The sequence below is a fragment of the Lithobates pipiens genome, unplaced genomic scaffold, assembly GCF_037356315.1.
Source record: "Lithobates pipiens isolate NorthernLeopardFrog02 unplaced genomic scaffold, aLitPip1_a1.2 Scaffold_16, whole genome shotgun sequence".
In the NCBI taxonomy this organism is placed as follows: domain Eukaryota; kingdom Metazoa; phylum Chordata; class Amphibia; order Anura; family Ranidae; genus Lithobates; species Lithobates pipiens.
The window spans coordinates 624192152-624215225 of record NW_027507748.1 but is presented as its reverse complement, the minus strand read 5'-3'; the positions used below and the strand labels follow the sequence as shown (position 1 = coordinate 624215225).

The 23074-nt window shown below is 40.5% G+C and overlaps 1 protein-coding gene across 1 annotated transcript in view; it reads right to left on the bottom strand.

The window, feature by feature from the left end:
• The window catches only part of PDS5B (PDS5 cohesin associated factor B), a 177030-nt gene that overhangs the window by 86693 nt on the left and 67263 nt on the right, over positions 1-23074 (bottom strand). Inside the window, exons 7-14 of the mRNA XM_077484113.1 lie at positions 20405-20485; positions 18107-18247; positions 15514-15629; positions 6546-6640; positions 6215-6360; positions 5211-5362; positions 3213-3326; positions 2920-3001 (exon numbers count right to left, since the gene is read on the bottom strand). Of these exons, the coding sequence (XP_077340239.1) occupies positions 2920-3001; positions 3213-3326; positions 5211-5362; positions 6215-6360; positions 6546-6640; positions 15514-15629; positions 18107-18247; positions 20405-20485 (927 nt within the window). The remainder of the gene's footprint in view (positions 1-2919; positions 3002-3212; positions 3327-5210; positions 5363-6214; positions 6361-6545; positions 6641-15513; positions 15630-18106; positions 18248-20404; positions 20486-23074) is intronic.

The following is a 23074-nucleotide window of genomic DNA, read 5'->3' as shown; positions in this document are numbered from 1 at the left end:
TCGCCAGTGTCACTAAGGCTGGGTTCACATTGCAGCGGTTTATGAGAACGGATGTGATTCGCACCGCACTGCAGTGCAAATCACATCCGATCTCTGTGCGATTCGAGTTCAGCCATTCGCCGCACCCGCCGCACCCGCCACACCCGCCGCACCCGCCGCAAATTCGCACGGGACCCTTTTTTTGGCCCGCAGCAGAATCGGATCGCATGGGTGTTCACACCATGCGATCCGAGTTTGCAGATCGCACTGCGATATGCGAACTGATCTGGGGGTGTCAGTAACATTTCACTGACACTCCCAGCAGTTCGCATAGGGCAGTGTGAACTGCCGCCGGGAGGCATGCGATGCGGGAACCCGCCGCGCATTCGTGGCGTTCCCGCATCGCTCCAGTGTGAACCCAGCCTAATAAGCGATCGTTTTTCTGATCGCTGTATTAGTGTCACAGGTGACGCTAGTTAGGCAGGTAGGTATTTAGGTTCGCCGCAGCTTTTTATAGCGCCAGGGACCCCCATATACTACCGCATAAAGCCCCCTGATTGCCCCCTAGTTAACCCTTTCACCAGTGATCACCATATAACTGTTACAGGTGACGCTGGTTGGTTAGTTATTTTTTTATAGTTTCAGGGCACCCGCCATTTATTACCTAGTCTCACTAGTGTACCCCTAAATTTAGGGGTGTCTACTTTCCAAAATGGGGTCATTTGGGGGGGGTTTGTGCCATCTTGGCATTTTATGGCCTTCAAAACTGTAACGCCCTTAGAAAGCCTGAAGGCGGTGCTTGGTTTTCGGGGCCCCGTACGCGGCTAGGCTCCCAAAAAGTCCCACATATGTGGTATCCCCGTACTCAGGAGAAGCAGCAGAATTTATTTTGGGGTGTCATTTCACATATGCCCATGGCATGCGTGAGCAATATATCATTTAGTGACAACTTTGTGAAAAAAAAAAAAAAAAAAAAAAAGTTTGTAATTTTCCCGCAACTTGTGGCAAAATATAAAATATTCCATGGACTCAACATGCCTCTCAGCAAATAGCTTGGGGTGTCTACTTTCTAAAATGGGGTCATTTGTGGGGGTTTTGTGCCATCTTGGCATTTTATGGCCTTCAAAACTGTAATAGGTAGTGAGAAGTGAACTCAAAAATTTACGCCCTTAGAAAGCCTGAAGGCGGTGCTTGGTTTTCGGGGCCCCGTACGCGGCTAGGCTCCCAAAAAGTCCCACATATGTGGTATCCCCGTACTCAGGAGAAGCAGCAGAATTTATTTTGGGGTGTCATTTCACATATGCCCATGGCATGTGTGAGCAATATATCATTTAGTGACAACTTTGTGAAAAAAAAAAAAAAAAAAAAAAAGTTTGTAATTTTCCCGCAACTTGTGGCAAAATATAAAATATTCCATGAACTCAACATGCCTCTCAGCAAATAGCTTGGGGTGTCTACTTTCTAAAATGGGGTCATTTGTGGGGGTTTTGTGCCATCTTGGCATTTTATGGCCTTCAAAACTGTAATAGGTAGTGAGAAGTGAACTCAAAAATGTACGCCCTTAGAAAGCCTGAAGGCGGTGCTTGGTTTTCGGGGCCCCGTACGCGGCTAGGCTCCCAAAAAGTCCCACATATGTGGTATCCCCGTACTCAGGAGAAGCAGCAGAATTTATTTTGGGGTGTTATTTCACATACGCCCATAGCATGTGTGAGCAATATATCATTTAGTGACAACTTTGTGTAAAAAAAAAAAAAAATTTTTTTTTTTGTCATTATTCAATCGCTTGAGGCAAAAAAATAAAATATTCAATGGGCTCAACATGCCTCTTATCAATTTCCTTAGGGGGTCTACTTTCCAAAATGGGGTCATTTGGGGGGGTTTTGTACTGCCCTGCCATTTTAGCACCTCAAGAAATGAGATAGGCAGTCGTAAACTAAAAGCTGCGTAAATTGCAGAAAACGTACCTTAGTTTGTAGATGTGACAACTTTTGCGCAAACCAATAAATATACAATTATTGACTTTTTTTTTACCAAAGACATGTGGCTGAATACATTTTGGCCTAAATGTATGACTAAAATTGAGTTTATTGGATTTTTCTAATAACAAAAAGTAGAAAATATCATTTTTTTTCAAAATTTGCGGTCTTTTTACGTTTATATCGCAAAAAATAAAAATCGCAGAGGCAATCAAATACCATCAAAAGAAAGCTCTATTTGTGGGAAGAAAAGGACGCAAATTTTGTTTGGGTACAACATTGCATGACCGCGCAATTACCAGTTAAAGCAGCGCAGTGCCAAAGTGTAAAAAGACCTCTGGTCATTTACCAGCAAAATGGTCCGGTCTGAAAGTGGTTAAGCTGCTTTTTCTGCTCCACCGGCTCTTATGCAGCTGAAAACAGAGGGAATGCGATCACTTATACAAAAATGAGTGGATAATTATAATGTTTTATTTATATCCATACACAGATATTTTGCCTTTCAATCCTATATTAAGCTGAATGGGTTGTTTTACAAGGTGATCGTTTACAATCACTTTAATCTTGACTTGGGCAGAAGTCAAGGTATCTGATGTAGAAGGATACCCTAGGATCCATGTGGGCTTCACAAAAGCAAAAAGATTGATTTGAACACGGGTATGTACCTGCACGTCAGCAGTGTTGTTAAACATTTTATTGTAGGTCAGGTTCACACAAAAAAAAATGTAAATAAAAAAAAAAAAACAAAAAAAAAAAAAAAACCTGGGCTTAACACCACATGGAACAGACTACAAAAATATGGCATTCGTGATTTTTTTTTTTTACATGAGTGCATAGATATTAAAGCAAAAACCATGTGAAATAACTCAATAATTAGGCATTTAAAGTTGTCACTGCAAGGTACTACAAAAGGTGTCCTTGAACTATCACATGATCATTTTACAGAGAAAAAAAGACCACTTACTTTGGGTTGTTTAATCAAATCCAGCAAATCCTTCACATGATGCCTCAGCATGTTCTGACATTTCCACATTTCATTCAAGGCTCTGGGGGAGTAGGAGTTAAAGGGATTCCAGTCATGAAAATGGATATACAATTCAATACATGCATTCTGTTTTAAATGCCAAATCTATGGCTTCTACCCACTTGAGAACCCACAACAGCAACTACTGTGTTAAGTTCATAACATTTAGTAGTGCCAAAATGTGTTCAATATAGTTTTAAAAAAAATTCACTACTGCAATGTACAACACTTACTTAACAGCATTGGGGTCCAACGTTGCATACAGATAGTACAAGCATTTCATTCTTTCTGTGGTTTCCAAGTTATGAGGTACCATATACTGGGCAAAAATTCGCTCCACCAGTAGTCTAAAAAAAATACAAATAAAAAAAAAAGTCAACACCCTGTAAACATGGTATTCAACATGACTGTATAGGTGTTTTACTTAATATGAGCATCATTATTACAAGTAGTGACAAACTGATTGAATGTAAGAAGCTTAGAGAAAATGCAGGATGTTGCCCTAATTAGCTAATATTCTTGCAAAATGTTAAATGCAAAGAGATATGTGAATGAATGAACTACAACTACCATCTGCCACCACAGGAGACAGCTTGTAGTTCTCAATGAACTGTGAGGAGCCTGGTGAGCGCTCTTGTAGAACATCAACCTTTTTGCTCTCCAGTAACTATCTGCTCATACCAGAGGTGCAGGAAGACAGCTATACTGAGAGAGTCTGCAGGAACCTGACTCTGCATGATGGCAGGTGCACCGCTCTGCAAGCTCCAAAAAAAAAAAAAAAAAAAATGTTTTACCTGAAAAGAATGTGCATTTATTTTTTTAAAGGAGATGTTGGCCTTTAAAACATAGTAGTTTATGGTGGGTGGAGACGTGCAGGCTGAGAACCCTATTTATCGTTTAGTCACTTAGGCTGGTCGGAAGTAGTGGCGACCCTTAGCATGAGGTTTTGTGTTTACAGCACACAAACCAAAATTGTCACTGATAGCTTTTTGTTAAGGCTTCTGATTGGGGGCTAGTGTGGCAAGCTTTGAATCACGTGACCACTGTGAGATCCAATCACATCACTCACATGATGCAGAAGCTGCACATTACAGGGTTAAGGACTGTATTACTTTTCAACAGTCACAGAACTAAAGTTGGTAGCTTACACCCAATTTCCCCATAACAGGTTTTCACCACAAATTACATTTCCTACACTCAGTGGCGTTCTTTGATCCCACTCATGGATGAACAAGGGATTAATGCACTGGTTTTGGGTTTAGGTTAGGGGCCCGATGATTGGGTGCTTCAAGTACCTAGTTCAGCAGGGGAGGAAAGCATTTCTAATCTGCAATTACAATCTATCCCATGTGTCACTATAGCGTTAACATTAATTTATGTTATTAGCCAATGTCCATGGGTAACTACCTAAGAGAATATAAATACAATACCAACTACAGCTGGCCATAGACTATTCAAACCTCCCTGCTGAACTGGCCAAAATTCAAACCATGTATGGGCAAGCTGAATGTACTCAAGTTAATCAATCAACTTGGGTACAACTAGCCTTTCGGATTCTAAAATTTCATTGTGTTCTCCCCCCGCTGGGAGAAGAGAATGGGGGTTATTTACTAAAGGCAAATCCACTTTGCACTGTAAGTGCACTTGGAAGTGCAGTTACAGTAGATTTGAGATGAATGTGCACGGAAAATAAAAAACTATTTTAGCTTGCACAAGATTGGATGATAAAATCAGCAGAGCTTCCCCTCATTTCAGATCTTCCCCTCACATCAACAGCGACTGCACTTCCAAATACACTTGTAATGCACAGTGGATTTGCCATTAGTAAATAAACCCCAATGGCTCCATGGGAGAAATCGACTGATTTTCTTTCCTGCAACCCGTGGTCCATTTATGGCCAGCTTTACTTTTACACACAAATGGTTGTGTATAAACATACCCGTGCACAGAGTCTAATGCTTTTAAGTTATATTACACCTTTTATCAGAAAGAGCAACAGGTCATACATCTTCTCCATGGTGCTAATGAAGTCTAATTTATACTAACAATCTCAGGCTTTGTTTGAATTGACAGTGTGGATTATGACTGCAACAGCACTTATTTGGAATTTAGTATTGTATTAGTTAATATACTGTAAGTATCCAGTGCAGAGTTGCATAACAGAAAAACAAAAAAAAGAGTTTAAGAAAAATCAACAAAATCCTAAAATAAATAAATAATAATAAACTCACCGATCGTCAATACTATTTTGGTAATATATGTGCAGAAGTTTATCTTTTATCCAGGAAATCTGTTTTGCTGCCTCTTTCCCTGCTTCTGCCTGCAAGGCATACTTCTTATAGATCTGAGCAAGACCCATCATTGCTTCTTTTCTCACTCTCCACTACAAAGGAATAAAAATGGACGATGATGAAGACAGGATTGTGAGAAAAAAAAATAACTCAACAGCAGTAACTAAATGGGCTGAACTTGACAAACTTCAAACATTATCTACATGTCATGGGTTAACAGAAATTCTAAAGAAAAACTTTAATGCAATTAACATTTAACGTGCATGTGGATTTAGTTTTTTTAAATAATATGGGCCTTACATTTGAGAGTGTTTGGGGAGGTTAGCCTAATGTACCAGGCTTGGCCCCACTAGACCTAATTATAGATAGGATATTGGGGTAGAATGCTGTTGGTTACTCAATGCTGGGTGTCACTGTCTGACTTTGGAGTGTGCAATATTGATGCTCTATTGGCACTATCATTTGTGTTTTCAGCCACTAGGTGGGGCTTTATGTTCTCTTTAGTGAGCTCTATGAAGTTGGAAGCTGTAATTGCCTATTTGTGGTTTACTGTTATGTACATTACAACTTTGCATTAGTTTGTGTTTATGGAACATGTATGCTTGAATGTGTTCAAATAAAACATTCTTCTGATTAAAAAAAATAATAATAATAATAATAACAACATGGGCCCTGTGCTCACGGCATCAGTTTAAAGGAGCTTCTGAGATCATTCAGAATTCATTGAGAGATGCATTTGACCACCTCCTGACCTGTTGTAAACAGGTTTTTGCATTTCAATACGTATATTGGAATGCAAAATTCATTTGAAAAGGACAAAAGCTGATCAACACAAGTCATAATGCAGCTTCCCAAACTTGGCTTGAGCTATTTGCACCAAACTACTTGTATGTCACCATGATCACACATGCACAAAAAAAGGAATAATTACGTTCTATTCTTACCCTCTTGTCCAGAGTCCTCTCCCGAACAAAATTAAGAAGATGATCATTGACAAGCAGAAGGTCTTTCTTTGCAGCAGTTACTATAGATACAATGACATCATGTCTGATGGCTTCTTCAGGGTCATGGGATCTTACTTTTAGATATTCTGAAAAAGAGAGCCCATGGTTTACCAAGCTTGAAAACCGATCTACAGAATGTACACAAAAAAATGATTACCGGACAAAAATAAGCTTAAAAAAAAAAAAAAAAACACACGTAATCTAAAGCTAAAACAGTTCAGCTAACTTTGATTCAACCTTATATTCTACAGATTCAGGACTATTCACATACCTGTCAAGTCTTTAGCCAAATCAGGGTGGTTCATTAAGCAGTGGCTGGCAAACTTCACACATTCCAATCGGATTGGCACATGTATGTCATTGAATCTATCAAATGTAAAAAATAATTAATGCTTTAGATGTGTGCGTTGAGCGAGCACACACACACACATTTCATCCATTGTTATACGACAACTAACCCTGCTACAGTGTGTGTAATCACACAAAGACTATATAGAGCAGTGGTTCTCTACTATCGGACCATCAACTTCCTTCTGCCAGGCCCTATTCCTTGTCTCACTCTAAGCCCACGTACACACGGTTGGAGAATCCGTCGGAATGTGTGCTATCGGACCGTTTTGTCGGGTTATCCGACTGTGTGTGGTATGCATCGGACTGTTTCCATAGGACCAAATTTTCCAACTTGCTGGAAATATTTTCTGACAAACTGGTCCGATCGGACATACTCCGATCATGTGTAGAGAATTCCGATCGGACCAAGTGCCACGCATGCTCAGATCAAATTCCTACATCAAAGCTATTGGCTACTAGCATGAATGTAGTCCCATCGTAACGAAATTACGTCATCACGTTCTGAACGATCGGATTTTCCGACAACTTTGTCCGACCGTGTGTATGCAACAGTTTCGGACAAGATCCGTCAGACAAAATCCGACGGATTTGGTTGTCGGAATCTCCGACCGTGTGTACAAGGGCTAACAGCTACACTTTGGCTGTTGGAAAAGACCGGGAACACAGCTCAGTAGGAGTGTGCCGTCTTGCAATCCTGCTGGATCCTGGAGTGGGGACAGAGATGTGGGGGGTTTTCTACCCATCTCTAGCTGCCGGACAATCCAAAATAAAACCAATGTACACAAGGCTCCAGTATGCCTTCTAGTACAGAGCACCAGTCAGGCCTTGGTTTTTCCATCATTCCAGAGGCCAGCAGGAGTGCATGACAGCACAGATCTTGGCATATATGCTGTTGTCTGTCAATACAAACTCAGGCCTGCAACAATGCAGTGGCAGGCAGAAGTCCCATCTGAAGCTAGAGAGGGGGAGAGGAGCTTGGTGTTCAGCACAAAGCTTTGCCAAATACACACAAGCACACACACATGCAAGCCTCCTGAAGAAACTAGGACCAGCTGAACTACAGCATACATAGTAGGCCGGCAGGGAAGCATGCAACCCAATCCACTGCTGGGATGTTATGTCTGTGCGGCTCATACTTTCACAGTCTCTTCCTGAGCTCTTATCAATTGTTGGGGCAACACACTGTCCTCACACTGAAACATGTCTCTGCTGTCTGCCAGGCTCAGTGCAGTTTCAGTGATTGTGTTTATTTCATGGATACCCATGCTTGCTGCAGGTTTTTGTTCATTCTTATTGGTGTGTGCATTCACGCAATTAGTCAATGTGCAAGAAAAAAATAAAAGTTGGCTCCAGGGACTTTATATTACATTGAAAAATTACAATTGAAAATATGCAGAGAACTGAAGTTGCAACCAATAGGAATCAATCAGATTTCAACGTTTATTTTTGGGGAAACCTTAAACAAGAATATGATTAGTTGTTGTGGGATACAACTGCAATTGTGTGCTTTTTCTCTTCGGTTCTAATGCATCAGCTCTATAGCTTTATTTTTTATAAACTCTTTATTACAATTTTTTTCTTAAAAATTAATTTACATAATTTATACATCTTATGTATTTACTTCCAATTATTAACATATATTCCTATTTTCATATTCATTCACTCTTACATCTCATTTTTACCACTCATTCATCTTATAGTCACTATTTCCTTCATCCTTTTATTCACTTTATATTATCTATTCAGGTCTTGCTGCATCTGTTAAATATGATTTATTCCATTTTGCCCAGATCTTTCCATATTGCTGCACATTTCCCCTTTGTTCGTACATTATTCTCTCCTGTGGTAAAACTTGGTTTACCGCCCTCACCCATTGACTTATTGTTGGTGGGTTTGGCTGGATCCATTTTTCCACTATCCATTTTCGTGCCAGGAATAATACTTCTTGCTAAAATATCTTAGTATATCTACACCCTCTTTCCTCATTCAAGATTCTCAATAAGCATAGTTCCACTGTGGCCTTAATAGTTGTATTTAAAACTTTTCCTACTTTACTGACCACCTGTTGCCAATAATTCCCTATGCTCCCACATCAAGTGAAGGAAGTCCGCCCCTCCCTGCCCACATCTTGTGCAGTATGGGACTGGCATCCTCCCCATCCTATTCAATCTATTCGGGGCCAGGTATGTCTGATGTATTATATTTAATTGTATTATTTTGTTGTTCATTGCTGGGGATTACTTTCAGGTGGGGGGGGGGGGGGGGGGCATATTTCATCCCACTCCTGATCACTCATATCTGGAATAACTTCCTGCCATTTCTCTTACTCCCACCGGTTCTCCACTTATTTTGCTCTGTAGTAGGTGTGAGTATAATTTCGATATCAATCCCCTTTGTCCCTGAGATCTCAGGATGCCTATAAGAGGATATTTAGAAATTTTTAATTCCTTTCTTCCAAACGGCACCTGTAATACATGTCTGAACTGTAAATACCTATAAAACGGTTTACTTTGGAGGTCATATTGTTTACACATATTCTCACATGGCACGATTATATTACTATTATACATCTGGCCAATAGTTGTTTTTTTTTTCTGTTTCCAGAATTTGCCATCTTCAAACCTTTCTAATTCTTCTAATGTTGGGTTGTTCCATAGGGCAGTTTCTGGTGAGCATCATTAACCAGTTCCCGACCGGCGCACAACGATGTACGTCAGCAGAATGGCACGGGCAGGCAAACTGGCGCACAGGTACGTCCAGTTGAAATTGTCACCTTGCCACCGCGCGCGTGCAGCCGGTGGCGCACCCGCGTGCTGGTCGGGACCCCTGTGAGTTTGGTCGCAGGTCCCGCGGACTCAATCGCCTCGGGGATACCCGCGATCGTCTCACAGGGAGGCTGAACGAGGAGATGCCGATGTAAACAGCATCTCCCCGTTCTGCCTAGCAACAAGTGACACTGATCTCTGCTCTCTGTGATTGGAGCAGAGATCAGTGTTCACTAGCACACAGCCCAGCCCCCCACAGTTAGTAACACACCCCTAGGACACACTTAACCCCTACACTGCCACCCCATAATGTCGCAGTCACAATAAAAAAAAAAAAACGCTGATCGCCGCAATTTTTGTGATTTTTTTTTTTACCAAAAATATGACGAAGAATACGTATCGGCCTAAACGGAGGAAAAAAAATGTTTTTATATATTTTTGGGAGATATTTATTATAGCAAAAAGTGAAAAGTGAAAAATTGTCGCTCTTTTTTTGTTTATAGCGCAAAAAATAAAAACCGCAGGGGTGATCAAATATCACCAAAAGAGAGCTCTATTTGTGGGAAAAAAAGGACATCAATTTTTTTTGGGAGCCACATTGTACGACCAAGCAATTGTCAGTTAAAGCGACGCAGTGCCAAATCGCAAAAAGTGGTCTGGTCTTAAGCCAGCAAAATGGTCCAGTCTGAAAGTGGTTAAATCCCATCATTTTTTTTGCCTCCTTCCAAACTGATCTAGCCAGCTTTAGGAGGATTCTTATTCCGATCCTTCTTAAATCTGTTACTTCTAGGCCTGTCAATAGGTCTCCTACCTGCATTTTATTTAGCAAATATTACTCCACCCTCGTTTCTTGTACCTGCATTACCCATGTTCTTAAATGTTTTAAGGTAGTATAAATATAAATCTGGTATTGCCAACCCTGCTGCTGTTTTAGGTCTTTGTAACGTTGTGAGTTTTAATTTGCATCGCACATATGCCCAGATAAACCTGGTCAGTTGGGAGTTGAATTTTTTAAAATATATATTTTGGTATCATTACCGCAGAATGTGCCATCACATATAGACACTTCGGCAATATGATGGATTTAATCAGCTGTATTCTCCCTGCCATTGATAACGGTAATTTTTTCCATATTCCCAGTTTATTCTTCACATATTCTACCAATGGGTCTATATTTACTTTAAGGGCTTCCTCTGGGTCCAAAGTAATATTTATTCCTAAATATTTAAATGTTTCAACTATTTTTAATGGGGTTTGTGGTTTCCCTACCTTTCCTGGCCTCAACAGCATCACTGGGGATTTCTGCCAATTTATTTTTAGCCCAGAGAATGACCCATATGTGTCTATTATTTTCATTGCCACCACCAGTGAAGCATACACATCTTCCATAAATAATATAATATCATCTGCATATAAGCCTATATGTTCAACCTTATCCCCCACTCTAATCCCTTTATACGTTTTAGATTGTCTAAATCTGTTGGCCAATGCTTCTATTACCAAAGTGTATAATTGAGGAGACAGCGGACACCCCTGTCTTGTTCCCCCTATATAATTTTATTATGGGTGTTAGTATTCCATGTATTAATAGGTTGGCACATGGCTTCTTATACATTATTCTCATCCATTTTCTAAAGCCTTCCCCGAATCCACTTTTTTTCAACACCGCCTGAAGAAACTCCCATTTCATGGAGTCAAATGCCTTGGCTGTGTCCAACGAAGCCAAGGCACTTGACTCCGGGAAATACTCCCCCAACTGTACCATAAACTGAGTTCTCCTAGTGGACTAGTAGACTTCCACAGCATAAATCCTGTTTGATCATCTGATATAATATATAAAATTACCTCCTTAAGCCTTTTCGCTAGTATTTTTGCCACGATATTTAATAACAATATAGGTCTGTTTGATGCACACTCACTTCTATCTTTATCTGGTTTTGGTATCAGTATTACTGATAGAGGGAGGCATCTCTCCCTGGAGAAATGTCTCCCTGTACATCTAAGTTAATGTCGGGGCCATAATATCCACATATCGCTGAAACATTTCCAACGGTATGCCATCCGGTCCAGGTGACTTGCCCTTTCCCACAGACTCAATGGCTTCTTTTACCTCCTCTACTTGTATATCTTTCTCCATCTCCACTTTGTGTTCTTCAGTTAACTTCAGGAAATCCACGTCTTCTAAATATTTCTCTATTTCCTCCCTTGTACGTGTCAATGTCGATGTATACATTTTATTATAATATCTATGGAAGGTTTCCACAATATCCTCCACTGTATCGGCCATTTCCCCTTTCTCACCTCCGCTACAGCTAATGTTGGCTTTTGTTGTTTTATCAGATAGTTTACTACCGTATTAGCTTGATGTCCTTGCTCAAAGTTTTTTTGCTTTAACTGGAGCCTCTTACGTTTAGCCTTAACTATCAGTTGATTTTTATATTGATGCGCTATTACTGCCCATCTTATTTGATTTATATTATTTGCTTCCGCCTGCCTGCAGTTCCTCTTCTTCTTGTCTATTAGTGCATTTGATATATGATATTGTGGATCTCACTATTCCTCTTAAATGTGCCTTAAAAGTATCCCAAGTTGTACCATTCATTGTACTATCCCGATGTGTTTCGAGAAACACTACCATTTACTCCGGTATTCGGTCCACTCTGGGTTAACCAATAGGGTTGTATTCTATATCCCTGCCATCTTCCACCAGAGCCTATCTTTAATTCAAAGACCAATCCAGAATGGTCAGACACCCCCCTAAGCACATATGTAGCTGATTGCACCATTGGGAGTATTTTTTATTCCCTAGGGCCAGGTCTAATCTAGACATGCATCCTCTACCTTGTGCATGCCACGAATAGACTTGCATCCGGGTTTCTAATCCTACATAGGTCCACCCATCCTACCTCATTTAGGAAATTTTCCAGAACTTTGGACCCTTCCCCTCCCCTTTTTTTCCCCCAAATCTGTCCATCTTTGGGTTTAACCCCATATTAAAATCTCCCATACATACAATATGTGCATCTTGATATTCTGACATAAATAACATTGCTTCCTTCAGTACTCCCTCTGTAGCCTGAGGGGGGTTATATATCCCCATTATAACAACTGGTAATGAGTGCACCAGGGCAAATACAAAGAGATATCACCACTCTGAGTCTCTGTTTGCCCTGATGCACTCCCACGCCACCGCACGATGCACCATTAGGGAGACCCCTCTTGAAAAGGTTGTATGACATGAATGGTATGACCGTTATATCCGGGGCTCTTAGATACTCCATTCTTTTAACCATGTGCGTTTCTTGGATACAAATGATTTTATTCTATAACTTTCCAATTTCTCTGAAGACCCGTGCTCGTTTTAATTGCAGGCCCATACCTCTAACATTCAACAACAAAAAAGTGCAGTGGTTAGCCATGTTTACCCATTCTTAACCATTCTTTTAACCCGGAAGCCTTATTTTCTGTCTCTTTTCCTTAGTAACCATACTCCTTTCCCCTCCATTCATCCATCACCCTTCTTCCACATCAACAATTTTAGGGCATTACCAACATATCGCATCTGCTCTTATATAGGTAATTTGTTTTGTTTCAGCCTTTCTACTCCTCAACCCTCCCCCCCAACCTCTCTGGATAGGAATAGCAAAGGGATACAGTTGAGCTTCTCTCCAAAAAAGAAAGGGAAAGAGAAATAAAGAAGGAAGAACAAAAGAGAGGGGAAAAGAAAACACAAAAAAAAAAAAAAAACCCCAACACCGCCCCCCTAGTGTGTTTGTCTGTGCTTACTTTTATCTCCATGGATATTTATGTGTGTGTTTGTGGTACGTGTCATCCTTCTCTTCTGTGTTCCTGTTTTTCTTTGTGCATTTAATCCAACTCCACCTTCTAACACCTCCCCTGGTTCAATCCTAAACAATATGTTTCTTGATTTTATTAATCCTCCCTGTGTATTTATTCCCTTTTACTACCATATCAACCTCCATGTAACACCCACTCGTGGTTCATATATTTCGTAGATCCTTTCCTAAAAAAAAAAAACCCTTTTCTTTTTCTCTGAACCTCCTCCCCCCCCCCCCCCCCCATTTAACTACATATATTTTTCCCTTCTTCCTCTCTTATTTTCCAGTACATTGTCCCGGTCGTTATCCTGGGATATCCTAAAGTATCTCACAGTTCCTTATTTCCCATTATTAGATGCAGGCTTAACTGTCCGAAACCATTCTCTGGCTTGCTCCGGTGTATTTAAAAAGATAGTCTTTCCTCCTTCATCCACTCTCAACCGGGCTGGGTACGCCATAGAATAGTCTATTCCTGCTTCTCTCAGGTTCCTTTTAACGTTGCTCGCTGCTTTTGTAATTCTAGAGAAAAGTCCAGGAATATTGACACTTTACTGTTCTCGTAATGAAACTCTCCCCTTTGTCTTGCTTTCCGCAGCACCGTATCTCTGTCTCTACAATTCAAAAGTCGTGCCAGCAATGGACTAGGGGGAAACCCAGGTTTTGGTAGTGCTGCGGGGACCCTGTGTGCCCGTTCCACAGCAAATGCTGTTGATACTTCCATATATAGAGCACAGTGAGGGACCACAGTTAACTCCTTGCTTGCCCCTAGTGTTAACCCCTTCGCTGCCAGTGACATTTATACAGTGTCTTATGTGTCCGCCGCAATATCACAGTCCCGATAAAAATCGCTGATCACCGCCATTATTAGAAAAAATGTAAATGCCATAAATCTATCCCCTATTTAGTAGGCACTATAGCTTTTGTGCAAACCAATCAGTATACACTTATTGCAATTTTTGTTTTACAAAAAATATGTAGAAAAATACATATTGGCCAAAACTGAGAAAAAAAAGTTTTTTTTTAAATTGCCATATTTATTATAGCAAAAAGTAAGAGTGTTTTTTTTTCAAAATTGTTGCTCTCTTTTGTTTATAAATGCAAAAAATAAAAAACGCAGGTGATCAATTACCACCAAAAGAAAGCTCTATTTGTGGGGAGAAAAAATAAATGAATTTTGTTTGGGTACACCATCGCACGACCGCGCAATTAACAAAGCGACAGTGCCGAAATGTAAAAAATGGCCTGGTCATTAAGCAGCCAAATCTTCTGGGACTGAAGTGGCTGAAGTGAATGTAATGTTTCTAATATTTTTTTATTTTATTGGACAAACATGCAAGAGTGTTCAACTTGATGCAACTAACCTTTGTGATAATGCTTAAAAGCCTTATAGTTCTACATTTATAAATTATATATGTACATAATGGCAGTCATATTTGCCATTACATATAAAGGCTCACAATAAAATTACTGTTTACCCGAAAATAAGACCTATCTCGATTTTCTAGGATGGCTGCAATATAAGCCCTCCACCAAAAATAAGCCCTAGTTAAAATCCTTTTAAAATCATGTAATCCACACTGTAAAAGAATTATATAATGTCCAGTGTGTGTCTTTATGTAACATTATTGAAGGAAAAAAAAAACAAAAAAAAAAAACTGTTCTCCTCCTGGCTGACGTTAGCACCCCTCCCTCTGCAGTGCTCGGAGTAGAGCTGACATCAGCGGGGATTTTGGCATCGCCCTCAGCAGTGCTCGGAGCGGGAAAGAAGAGCTCCGGCGGGACATGTGAACACCCAGTGGTGCTGTAAATATGGTATTTTCTACAATGTTACACACTGGACATTGTATAATCCATTTACAGAGTGGATTAAATGATTTTACAAGGACTTTGATGCTGACTCATGAGCAGACGGGGGTGGGGCACACAAGGGGCAAAAGACATCCCCTGAAAATAAGTCCAAATGCATTTTTTGTAGCCAAAATAAATAGAAGATATTACATATATATTTTATAAGCACCTGCATATTTATTTTAGCACATAAATTAAAAAAGAAAGAGGCTGGGTAACGGTTTGACTTTCACTACAATGAAAGTATTATAAATCATGTCAGCAAGGAATGAACATTGTCTGGTGGGTGAATAAAATCGAGGTCAGCAGCGAACCTGTGGCATACAAACACAGCATAAAATATTTTTGTAAACGATGACACAGCACTCTGGGGATTTTATGCACATTGGCTCTGCTCTATTCACTGTATAGAAGCCTTGGATGAAGATTCAATTACCTCCCCAAGTAACACTGCCAAAGCGGCTTATTCTGAGAAGCCAGTTCTGAATCCTTTGCTCCAAACATTTTTGCAAGAAGTTTCACCACCTGCAGTCGTTCTTCATTGTCGTTACTCTACAGAGATAAGACAGACAGACAACAGGCTTTTTATACAGAAGATAATTCGGTCAACAGATACATAAAGATAAACTAGGCAACAAAAGCAGCTAGTAGGCCTGATAGATGCAATAACAGCACTGCACCAAGTCTGAAGAAATCATACCAACAAATGCAAAATTTGAAGCATTACAGAGAGGTGTGAAGGATATTACAGATGCAGTATTGTGCAGAGGAGTGCAGAAGGTAAAACAGCAGACAAATAGGAGTGCAGAGGGGAGGACAGTGGGCAGTATGTGCAGGAGAGGAGTGATGATGGTAAAACGTGGGGCAGTGTGTGCATTAGAGGAGTGCAGAGGATGGGATGGCAGTGGACAGGATACGCAGGGTGCCAAGGAGTGATGCATCAGCGAGTGTCACAATTTCAAGTTGGAACCCAATTTTAATTAAATGCACCAAAGCGGACATGTGTGAATGGGCCATAATACTATGTTAAGTCTAAAGCTTCCCTGCTTTCAGAAATATATTCCTAGATTCTTTCCAAAATGTACACAATATAACTGAGTACTAATATTTATAGGTAAAGTTGATCCAGGGAAAATTAGATTGCCTCTCGGGGGATCAGGAGGGAATTTTTTTTACCCTGTTGTAGCAAATTGTATCATGCTTTGCTTAGGGTTTATTGTCTTCCTCTCGATCAACTGTGGGTATATGTTTGTGTATACGGGATTGTATTTTTTATTTTATTTTTGGTTGAACTAGATGGGCGTGTCTTTTTTCAACCTAACTATATGATCTGGGAGATATGCGTTTCCAGACAATAACCCCTCCTTTATTTTGTAGCTGAAAAATGAAAATAGATGCTTCGGGAAGAAGGGGTTAAAAGGAGCCTGTCAGAATACAAATATGGGAGTTGATTTTTCCAGAATTGCCTTTTAAGGGCCAGTACGCACCATAGAAACAGTCTGGATGCAATCCAGATGCTTTTCTGAATGCGCATTCCAGTGCATTTTTGATGCATTCCAGTCTCTCCCCTCCCCCCCTTCTTTTTTCTTAAGCTTAAAATGGTTGTAAACCCTTACAGACCACTTTGACCTACAGGTAAGCCTAGATTAAGGCTTACCTGTAGGTCCATGAAATATCTCCTAAACCTACACGGTTTAGGAGATATTTGCAAAAAGGTGTACCTGTCTACAGCGCATGCGCTGTAGACAGTGGCAAGCATGCGCAATGAGCATACCGCTAAAAGCGATATGCTGTTAGTGGTGGCCCCCATGCGCGACGTCATCGCTGCTCTGGCGCTGTGAGTGGCCGGAGCAGCAATACCCAGAAGAAGATGGACGCTTCGTGCTACAGGGGACAGCAGTGACATCGCTGGCTCCTGTGTCAGGTAAGTGACACATAATGGGCTACTATGCAATGCATAGTAGCCCATTATGCTTTACCTTTTGCAGGGAGACAAAGAGAACGTAAACCCATCAGGGTTTACTTCCTTTTAAAGCTTCATGTAGACAGGATGTTTTTACAACCTCTCCTGAACAATTTTAACTTGACGGATAGTAAAGTTTTGCTACATTTAGAAGCGTTTAGGAGCGGATTCATAAATTACTTTAAAAAAACTTTTTTTTTTTTTATTGACACTTTTTCCCCAGGTGAATGGGTAGGGGTACGATGTACCCCTTACTCATTCACATAGAGTGGGGGGCCGGGATCTGGGGGCCCCTGGATTCTGATAAGACCCCTGCCCGCTGACCCCAATGACCAAGGTTGTCAGGAAGAGGCCCTTGTCCTCATTAACATGGGGACATGGTGCTTTGGGGTGGGGGGGCCGCAGGGCGCCTCCTTCCCCAAAGCACCCACCCCCCCATGTTGAGGGCATGCGGCCTGGTATGGTTCAGGAGTGGGTGCTCGCTCGTCCCCACCCACTTTCCTGACCGGCCAAGGGTCTGGTATGGATTTTGGGGGGACCCCCACGCCGTTTTTTTCGGTGTAGGGGGTTTCCCTTAAAATCCATACCAGACCTATGGGCCTGGTATGCTCCCGGAGGGGGAACCCATGACGGTTTTTTTTTTAAATTTGGCGTGGAGTTCCCCCTTGAGAGCTGAATATTCTCTAATTGGCCACGGCCAAAGCCGCCTGGCCTGGGATGACTTAAAGTCACGTTGTAAGTTGCCCCAAGTCGTGTTGAAGTCGCAATACTCAAGTCGTGTCCAAGTTTCCTCCAAAAGTCACGCTGGAAGTTGTTTTACCCCTGTGTGAATGGACTCTTAAGAGTTTTGAGATATCACATTCCCCTGGGAGCCAACTGACTGTACTGCCAAGCGTGGGTTACAACTGTTGCCAAATGTTTTTATGGCACTGCCTGTGTCTACAGAGTAGCTCCAAGTACAATACATTATAAACTTACTGAACTGTTCAATCAGATTATAAAACGTACCATCACACATAAATTTGAGTAAAAACTGTTTCAATAAGTGTAACAGATGGACACATACCTTGAGCTTGAACTCCAGCTGAGGTAAAACAGAAAGGAGCAGGTGGCTATCAATATTGTAAAGCTCCAAAATCAGATCAAACACGTGTTCAGACAAGTCGCTGATGGAGGTTTTACCAAGCATAAGAACTTGATTAAAAAACTGGAAGAAAAAAAAAAAAGAAAGAAGAAGATTGGTTTTCCATGTTTAAATAATAGTTTAAAGGGAACATTGACACTTCTTTGTTTTAACTTTCACCATCTGTTCAAATACCGGTAGTATGCCTATCTGAAAGACCTAAATTTCTAATATACGTAATGCACAGGGGTCTCATGGGTTGCCACCATGATAAATGCAACAGATTGCACAGAAAATGTTTACTCCGTGAAGATGAATATCAAAAGCACTTCTGAATCTGTGGGAGAATAATATTCCTTCCCATCTCCGCAATACTAATCGGTCAAGCCTTCCTTCAAACAGTACATTCAAAAAGGCACAGATCTTTCATAAAACTTTGCATACCATGTCTTTCTGAGTTTTCTTAGTTAGTTTTTAGTTTTTCACTGCTGCTTGCACTATGAAAGAGGAAGTATAATTAGTTAAAAGGCCTAACAAACTGATTAGGGTGAGGAAGCTGGCTATCAATCTCCCAAGATGCACAGACACACAGCTGGAAGGAAAAGGAACATTTCTTTTTTTAAATATTTACCTTCACCTGTAAGATTTTTCTGCACTATATCGTGGATGTTTTAGGGCTACCTAATGGACTATGCAGACTCATTTTTAGATTTCATGTCCACTTTTATATAACATCTGAAAATGTACAACAAATGCCAAGAAAACGTAGTAAATTGACAAAAATGCTAGTATACATTTATATGTCTACCTGTATACACTATATGTCAAGCAAACGTGCTGCATATGCAGCGAATATTTCACATTTAATACACTTTTACTAGTTGCATAATCTTTGGTGCCCCTTTCCAAAGACAAACCTGATTTTACAGTTTTGTGGCCCATACAGCGTGAATGAGAGGAATTGTTTATGCAGCTGGAGCTGTTTGCAGGCAGCATACCTAGCTATGGGGAAGCAGTGGATATGCTGACAGAGCCGCATGTCCCAATTTGACAGGCATGCAGGAGCGGATACATGGCTCCAAATACACCCAGTCTGCCTTCAGGGCCGAGCACCCACCCCTGCAGGCCTGTCAAATTAGGACATGCAAGCCTTTTCTGTGCAGCTGCTGAATCTCCATAGAGTAACATAGGTTACCTGCACACAGCTGAATGAACACGCCACTCATTCCGGCTGTACAAGCCACAGCAATGTGAATGACCTTTTAGGGGGGTAACATTCAACTAAAATGTTGTTAAAGCAGAACATCACTCAAAAGGGGAAGTTTCACTTTTTCACCTCCTCTCCCCTCTTTTTTGGTACCTGTCAAAACCAGGTACCCGCTCCTACTCCCAACTTCCCTCTGGGAAATGTCACAGGTATCAGAAGGCCACAGGAACGTGCAAACGCAGCACAGCTCGTGCATGCGCAGTGGAATGCCGGCTGTGAAGTGGAAAGAAGTCAAAACAGGCATCCCACAGTAGATATGGCAGCATCAGGGACCCAAAGACATGTGACGAACCAGCCTGGTTGAGGATGGTGCTGGATTTCTGGACAGTTAAAGTGTTCTTTATTAAAAGTCAGCAGTTAAAGTATACTTTCTGAAGCTAGACAACTTATTTCCATAATTTGAAAAAGCACGTCCACAACTTTATCCCTCTGGGTGGACATAATCAAGCAGCTGTACACTATGCTAATGGAAGAAATGCAAGCTAAAGAACTGGATATTTGTGAAAAATTGCCACGCTATGGTACTTCTGAGGGCCAAACTCAAACAATAAACCCCGGTCATTTTGTGATATTAAAACAGGATTTGTATGCACTATATAATATTCTCTCCCTCTTCTCTTTACATTAATTTTCCACTGAGTATCATCATTCATTGTTTATCCTGTGTCATTTGATGTTGCATTGAATATTTATATTCATAACTGTCCTGATGGTATACATATTGCCCGCATATTTCACCCTAGACTTGGGAGGCATTCCAAAGACATCCCTATTACCAAATCAGTAATTGATATTGCTTAATGTGCTTCCATCTGGATGTCGATTTTCCTGTGTGATCAATATCAAGTTGTAGTCACAATTTCTGTGTGAATTTGTTTTTCTTTCTATAATACTTTTGTAATTTTTTTAACACGTTAACAAAAAATATATATGCCGCCTAATTTTTGCTGGATATAGGTATAATTTTAACTTACATTTGTTATGTATGGTTCTATTGCTTGAGCAGTTCTTTTCAGCAGGGCTTTGGCCAGATCATAAGCCTGTTTGTTCAAATTCTATAAAACAAACCACAGAATGAATGGAGAAATAATAATATAGGGAATCAAAGAACAATGTTAACAGCATATAAAGATATTTTCATAACAAAACAGGTATATTTTAGAATCAAACCTTATTTGTCACAAAAAGACTGAGCCTGGGTTCACACTAGCACGTTCTCAGAGATCGCATGTCATTCACAGCTGCACTGCAGGTGCTGATCACATGTGATCTCTGAGCAATGCGAGTTTAGCCATACAGTTGTATGGCTAAACTGGCAGGGACTTGTTTTTGCCAGCACAAGAATCTTTAGGGCCAGTTCACACCACAAAAACGCACTCTGGATACTTTCCGGATCAGTTTTTGCTTACAGTTCACACCACACGCAGTTCCAGTGCATTTTTGATACAAGTTCCAGTACTAAAAAATGCAGCACGCTCTACTTTTTTTTCTGCACCGGAAACTGACCGGAAAATGCTCTGGTGTGAACTAAAGCCATTGGAATACATAGAAAACACTACATGCATTTTTAGTGCAGGAAAAAAGCGCACGGAACTGCACCTGGTGTGAACTAGCACTAAAATATACAATGCATTCTAAAGCTGGTCCTACACTGATCAGTTTTTTTGCTCATACTGCAGGCTGAATGGAAAAAAAAATCCTCCAGCTACAATATACAGCACAGATGGATGAATCCCTTGCTGTGGTATTTTGACAGCTGACCCACCGGCTGACAAATTATCTCAGCTGCAGCTGTATCTGATTGGATTGTAGATGCTTTTCAGCTAACAATTTTTCACCTGTCTCCTTTTGATTTTTTATTTTTTAACTGAGGGATGTCAAGCAGGAGGCAGCTGACAGGGCCATCCACTAAAGAAATGTTAGTTGGTTCCTCAGGGACTGTTAGAAAATCACAGTGTATAACCAACTTAATACATTCCAGTGGGACCCTGCTATAGCTAAATTCCCCTTACATGCAATTGTTAAATATATTAAAATTATTTAATGTTACATAGAAGAATTTTAGCAGCACACACTTCAGTATTTGGAACCAATTGTCAAGTGCCAACAATACACATTTTAAACAAACTATCAATGTGAATAGTATGATCAGTGTGAACCATAATCTATGTTTCCACTAACAGTAATGTCATTGTTAGCCTTTAGTTGTACTATATGCATTTTTCTTCAAGTTCCTGAAAGTACATGTAAACCAGAATTTCTTTTTTTTTTTCTTAATTAAGGCTTGCACCTTGTATAGTATAGGATTTCACGTCATTTGTGCCTAGTCTTGCCACAAAGAGTTAATCTAGCTCTGAGCAGTCCTCTTATCTTTTTTCAGTAAGATAAAAACTGAGAGACAGAGAAACAGGAGTCAGTTCTTCCCCCTTGCTATGAGTGACAGGTGATTTACATATCTCATGCACCCCTAAGACATTCTGTGTATGTCAGATCCCCTCCTTTCTTCTCCAGCTCTGCCGGGATTGGCTGCTACACACCTCAGCATCATTGGGCATGCTGAAGTCATATGGTGACCTTTCTGGGTTTTGACTGGATGCTAGTGACCATAGCAGAAGTTCAGTGTAAGAAATACACAGTAGAAAAGGCATGTTGACAAGGGGAGTGTAGAGGTGGGCGCTGAGACTACTGACATCACAACTCCACCCATCGAGCTCCAGACAGCAGACCCACCCACAGAATCTGCAGTTTTTCGGGTTTCATAACAGAGAAAGGGAAGACATTTGACAGGTAAGGATACATGCAGCAGGCATGTATATCCCTATAGATAACCACTATGGCAGTAGTTTATAAAGGATGAGAGTGGGTTTACATCCACTTTAACCACTTGCTTACTGGGCACTTAAACATCCTTCCTGACCAGACCAATTTTCAGCTTTTGGTGCTCTCACACTTTGAATGACAATTACTCAGTCATGCAACACTGTACCCAAATGAATTTTGTGTCCTTTTTTTCCCACAAATAGAGCTTTCTTTTGGTGGTATTTGATCACCTCTGGGGTTTTTATTTGTTGCGCTATAAATGAAAAAAGACCGAAAATTTTGAAAAAAAACGCATATTTCTTTGTTTCTGTGACAGAATTTTGCAAATTATTAATTTTTCTTCATAAATTTTGGCCACAATTTATACTGCTACATATCTTTGGTAAAAATAACCCAAATTAGTGGATATTATTTGGTCTTTGTGAAAGTTATAGAGTCTACAAGCTGTGGTGCGAATCGCACAAAATTGATCACATCTGATGTACTGGTGGCCTATCTCGCTTCTTGTGACCCGAACAAGTCAGGAAAGTACAAATACCCCCCAAATGACCCCTTTTTGGAAAGTAGACATTCCAAGGTATTTAGTAAGAGGCATGGTGAGCTTTTTGATGTTGTCATTTTTTTCACACAATTCTTTGCAAAATTAAGATTTTTCATTTTTTTTATTTTTCTCCACAAAATTGTCATTGTAATAGGTTATTTCTCTCATGTGGCATGTGTATACCACAAATGACACCCCCAAAAAAATTCTGCTACTCCTCCTGAGTATTACAATACCACATGTGTGGGACTTTTTCACAGCCTGACCACATAGAGAGGCCCAA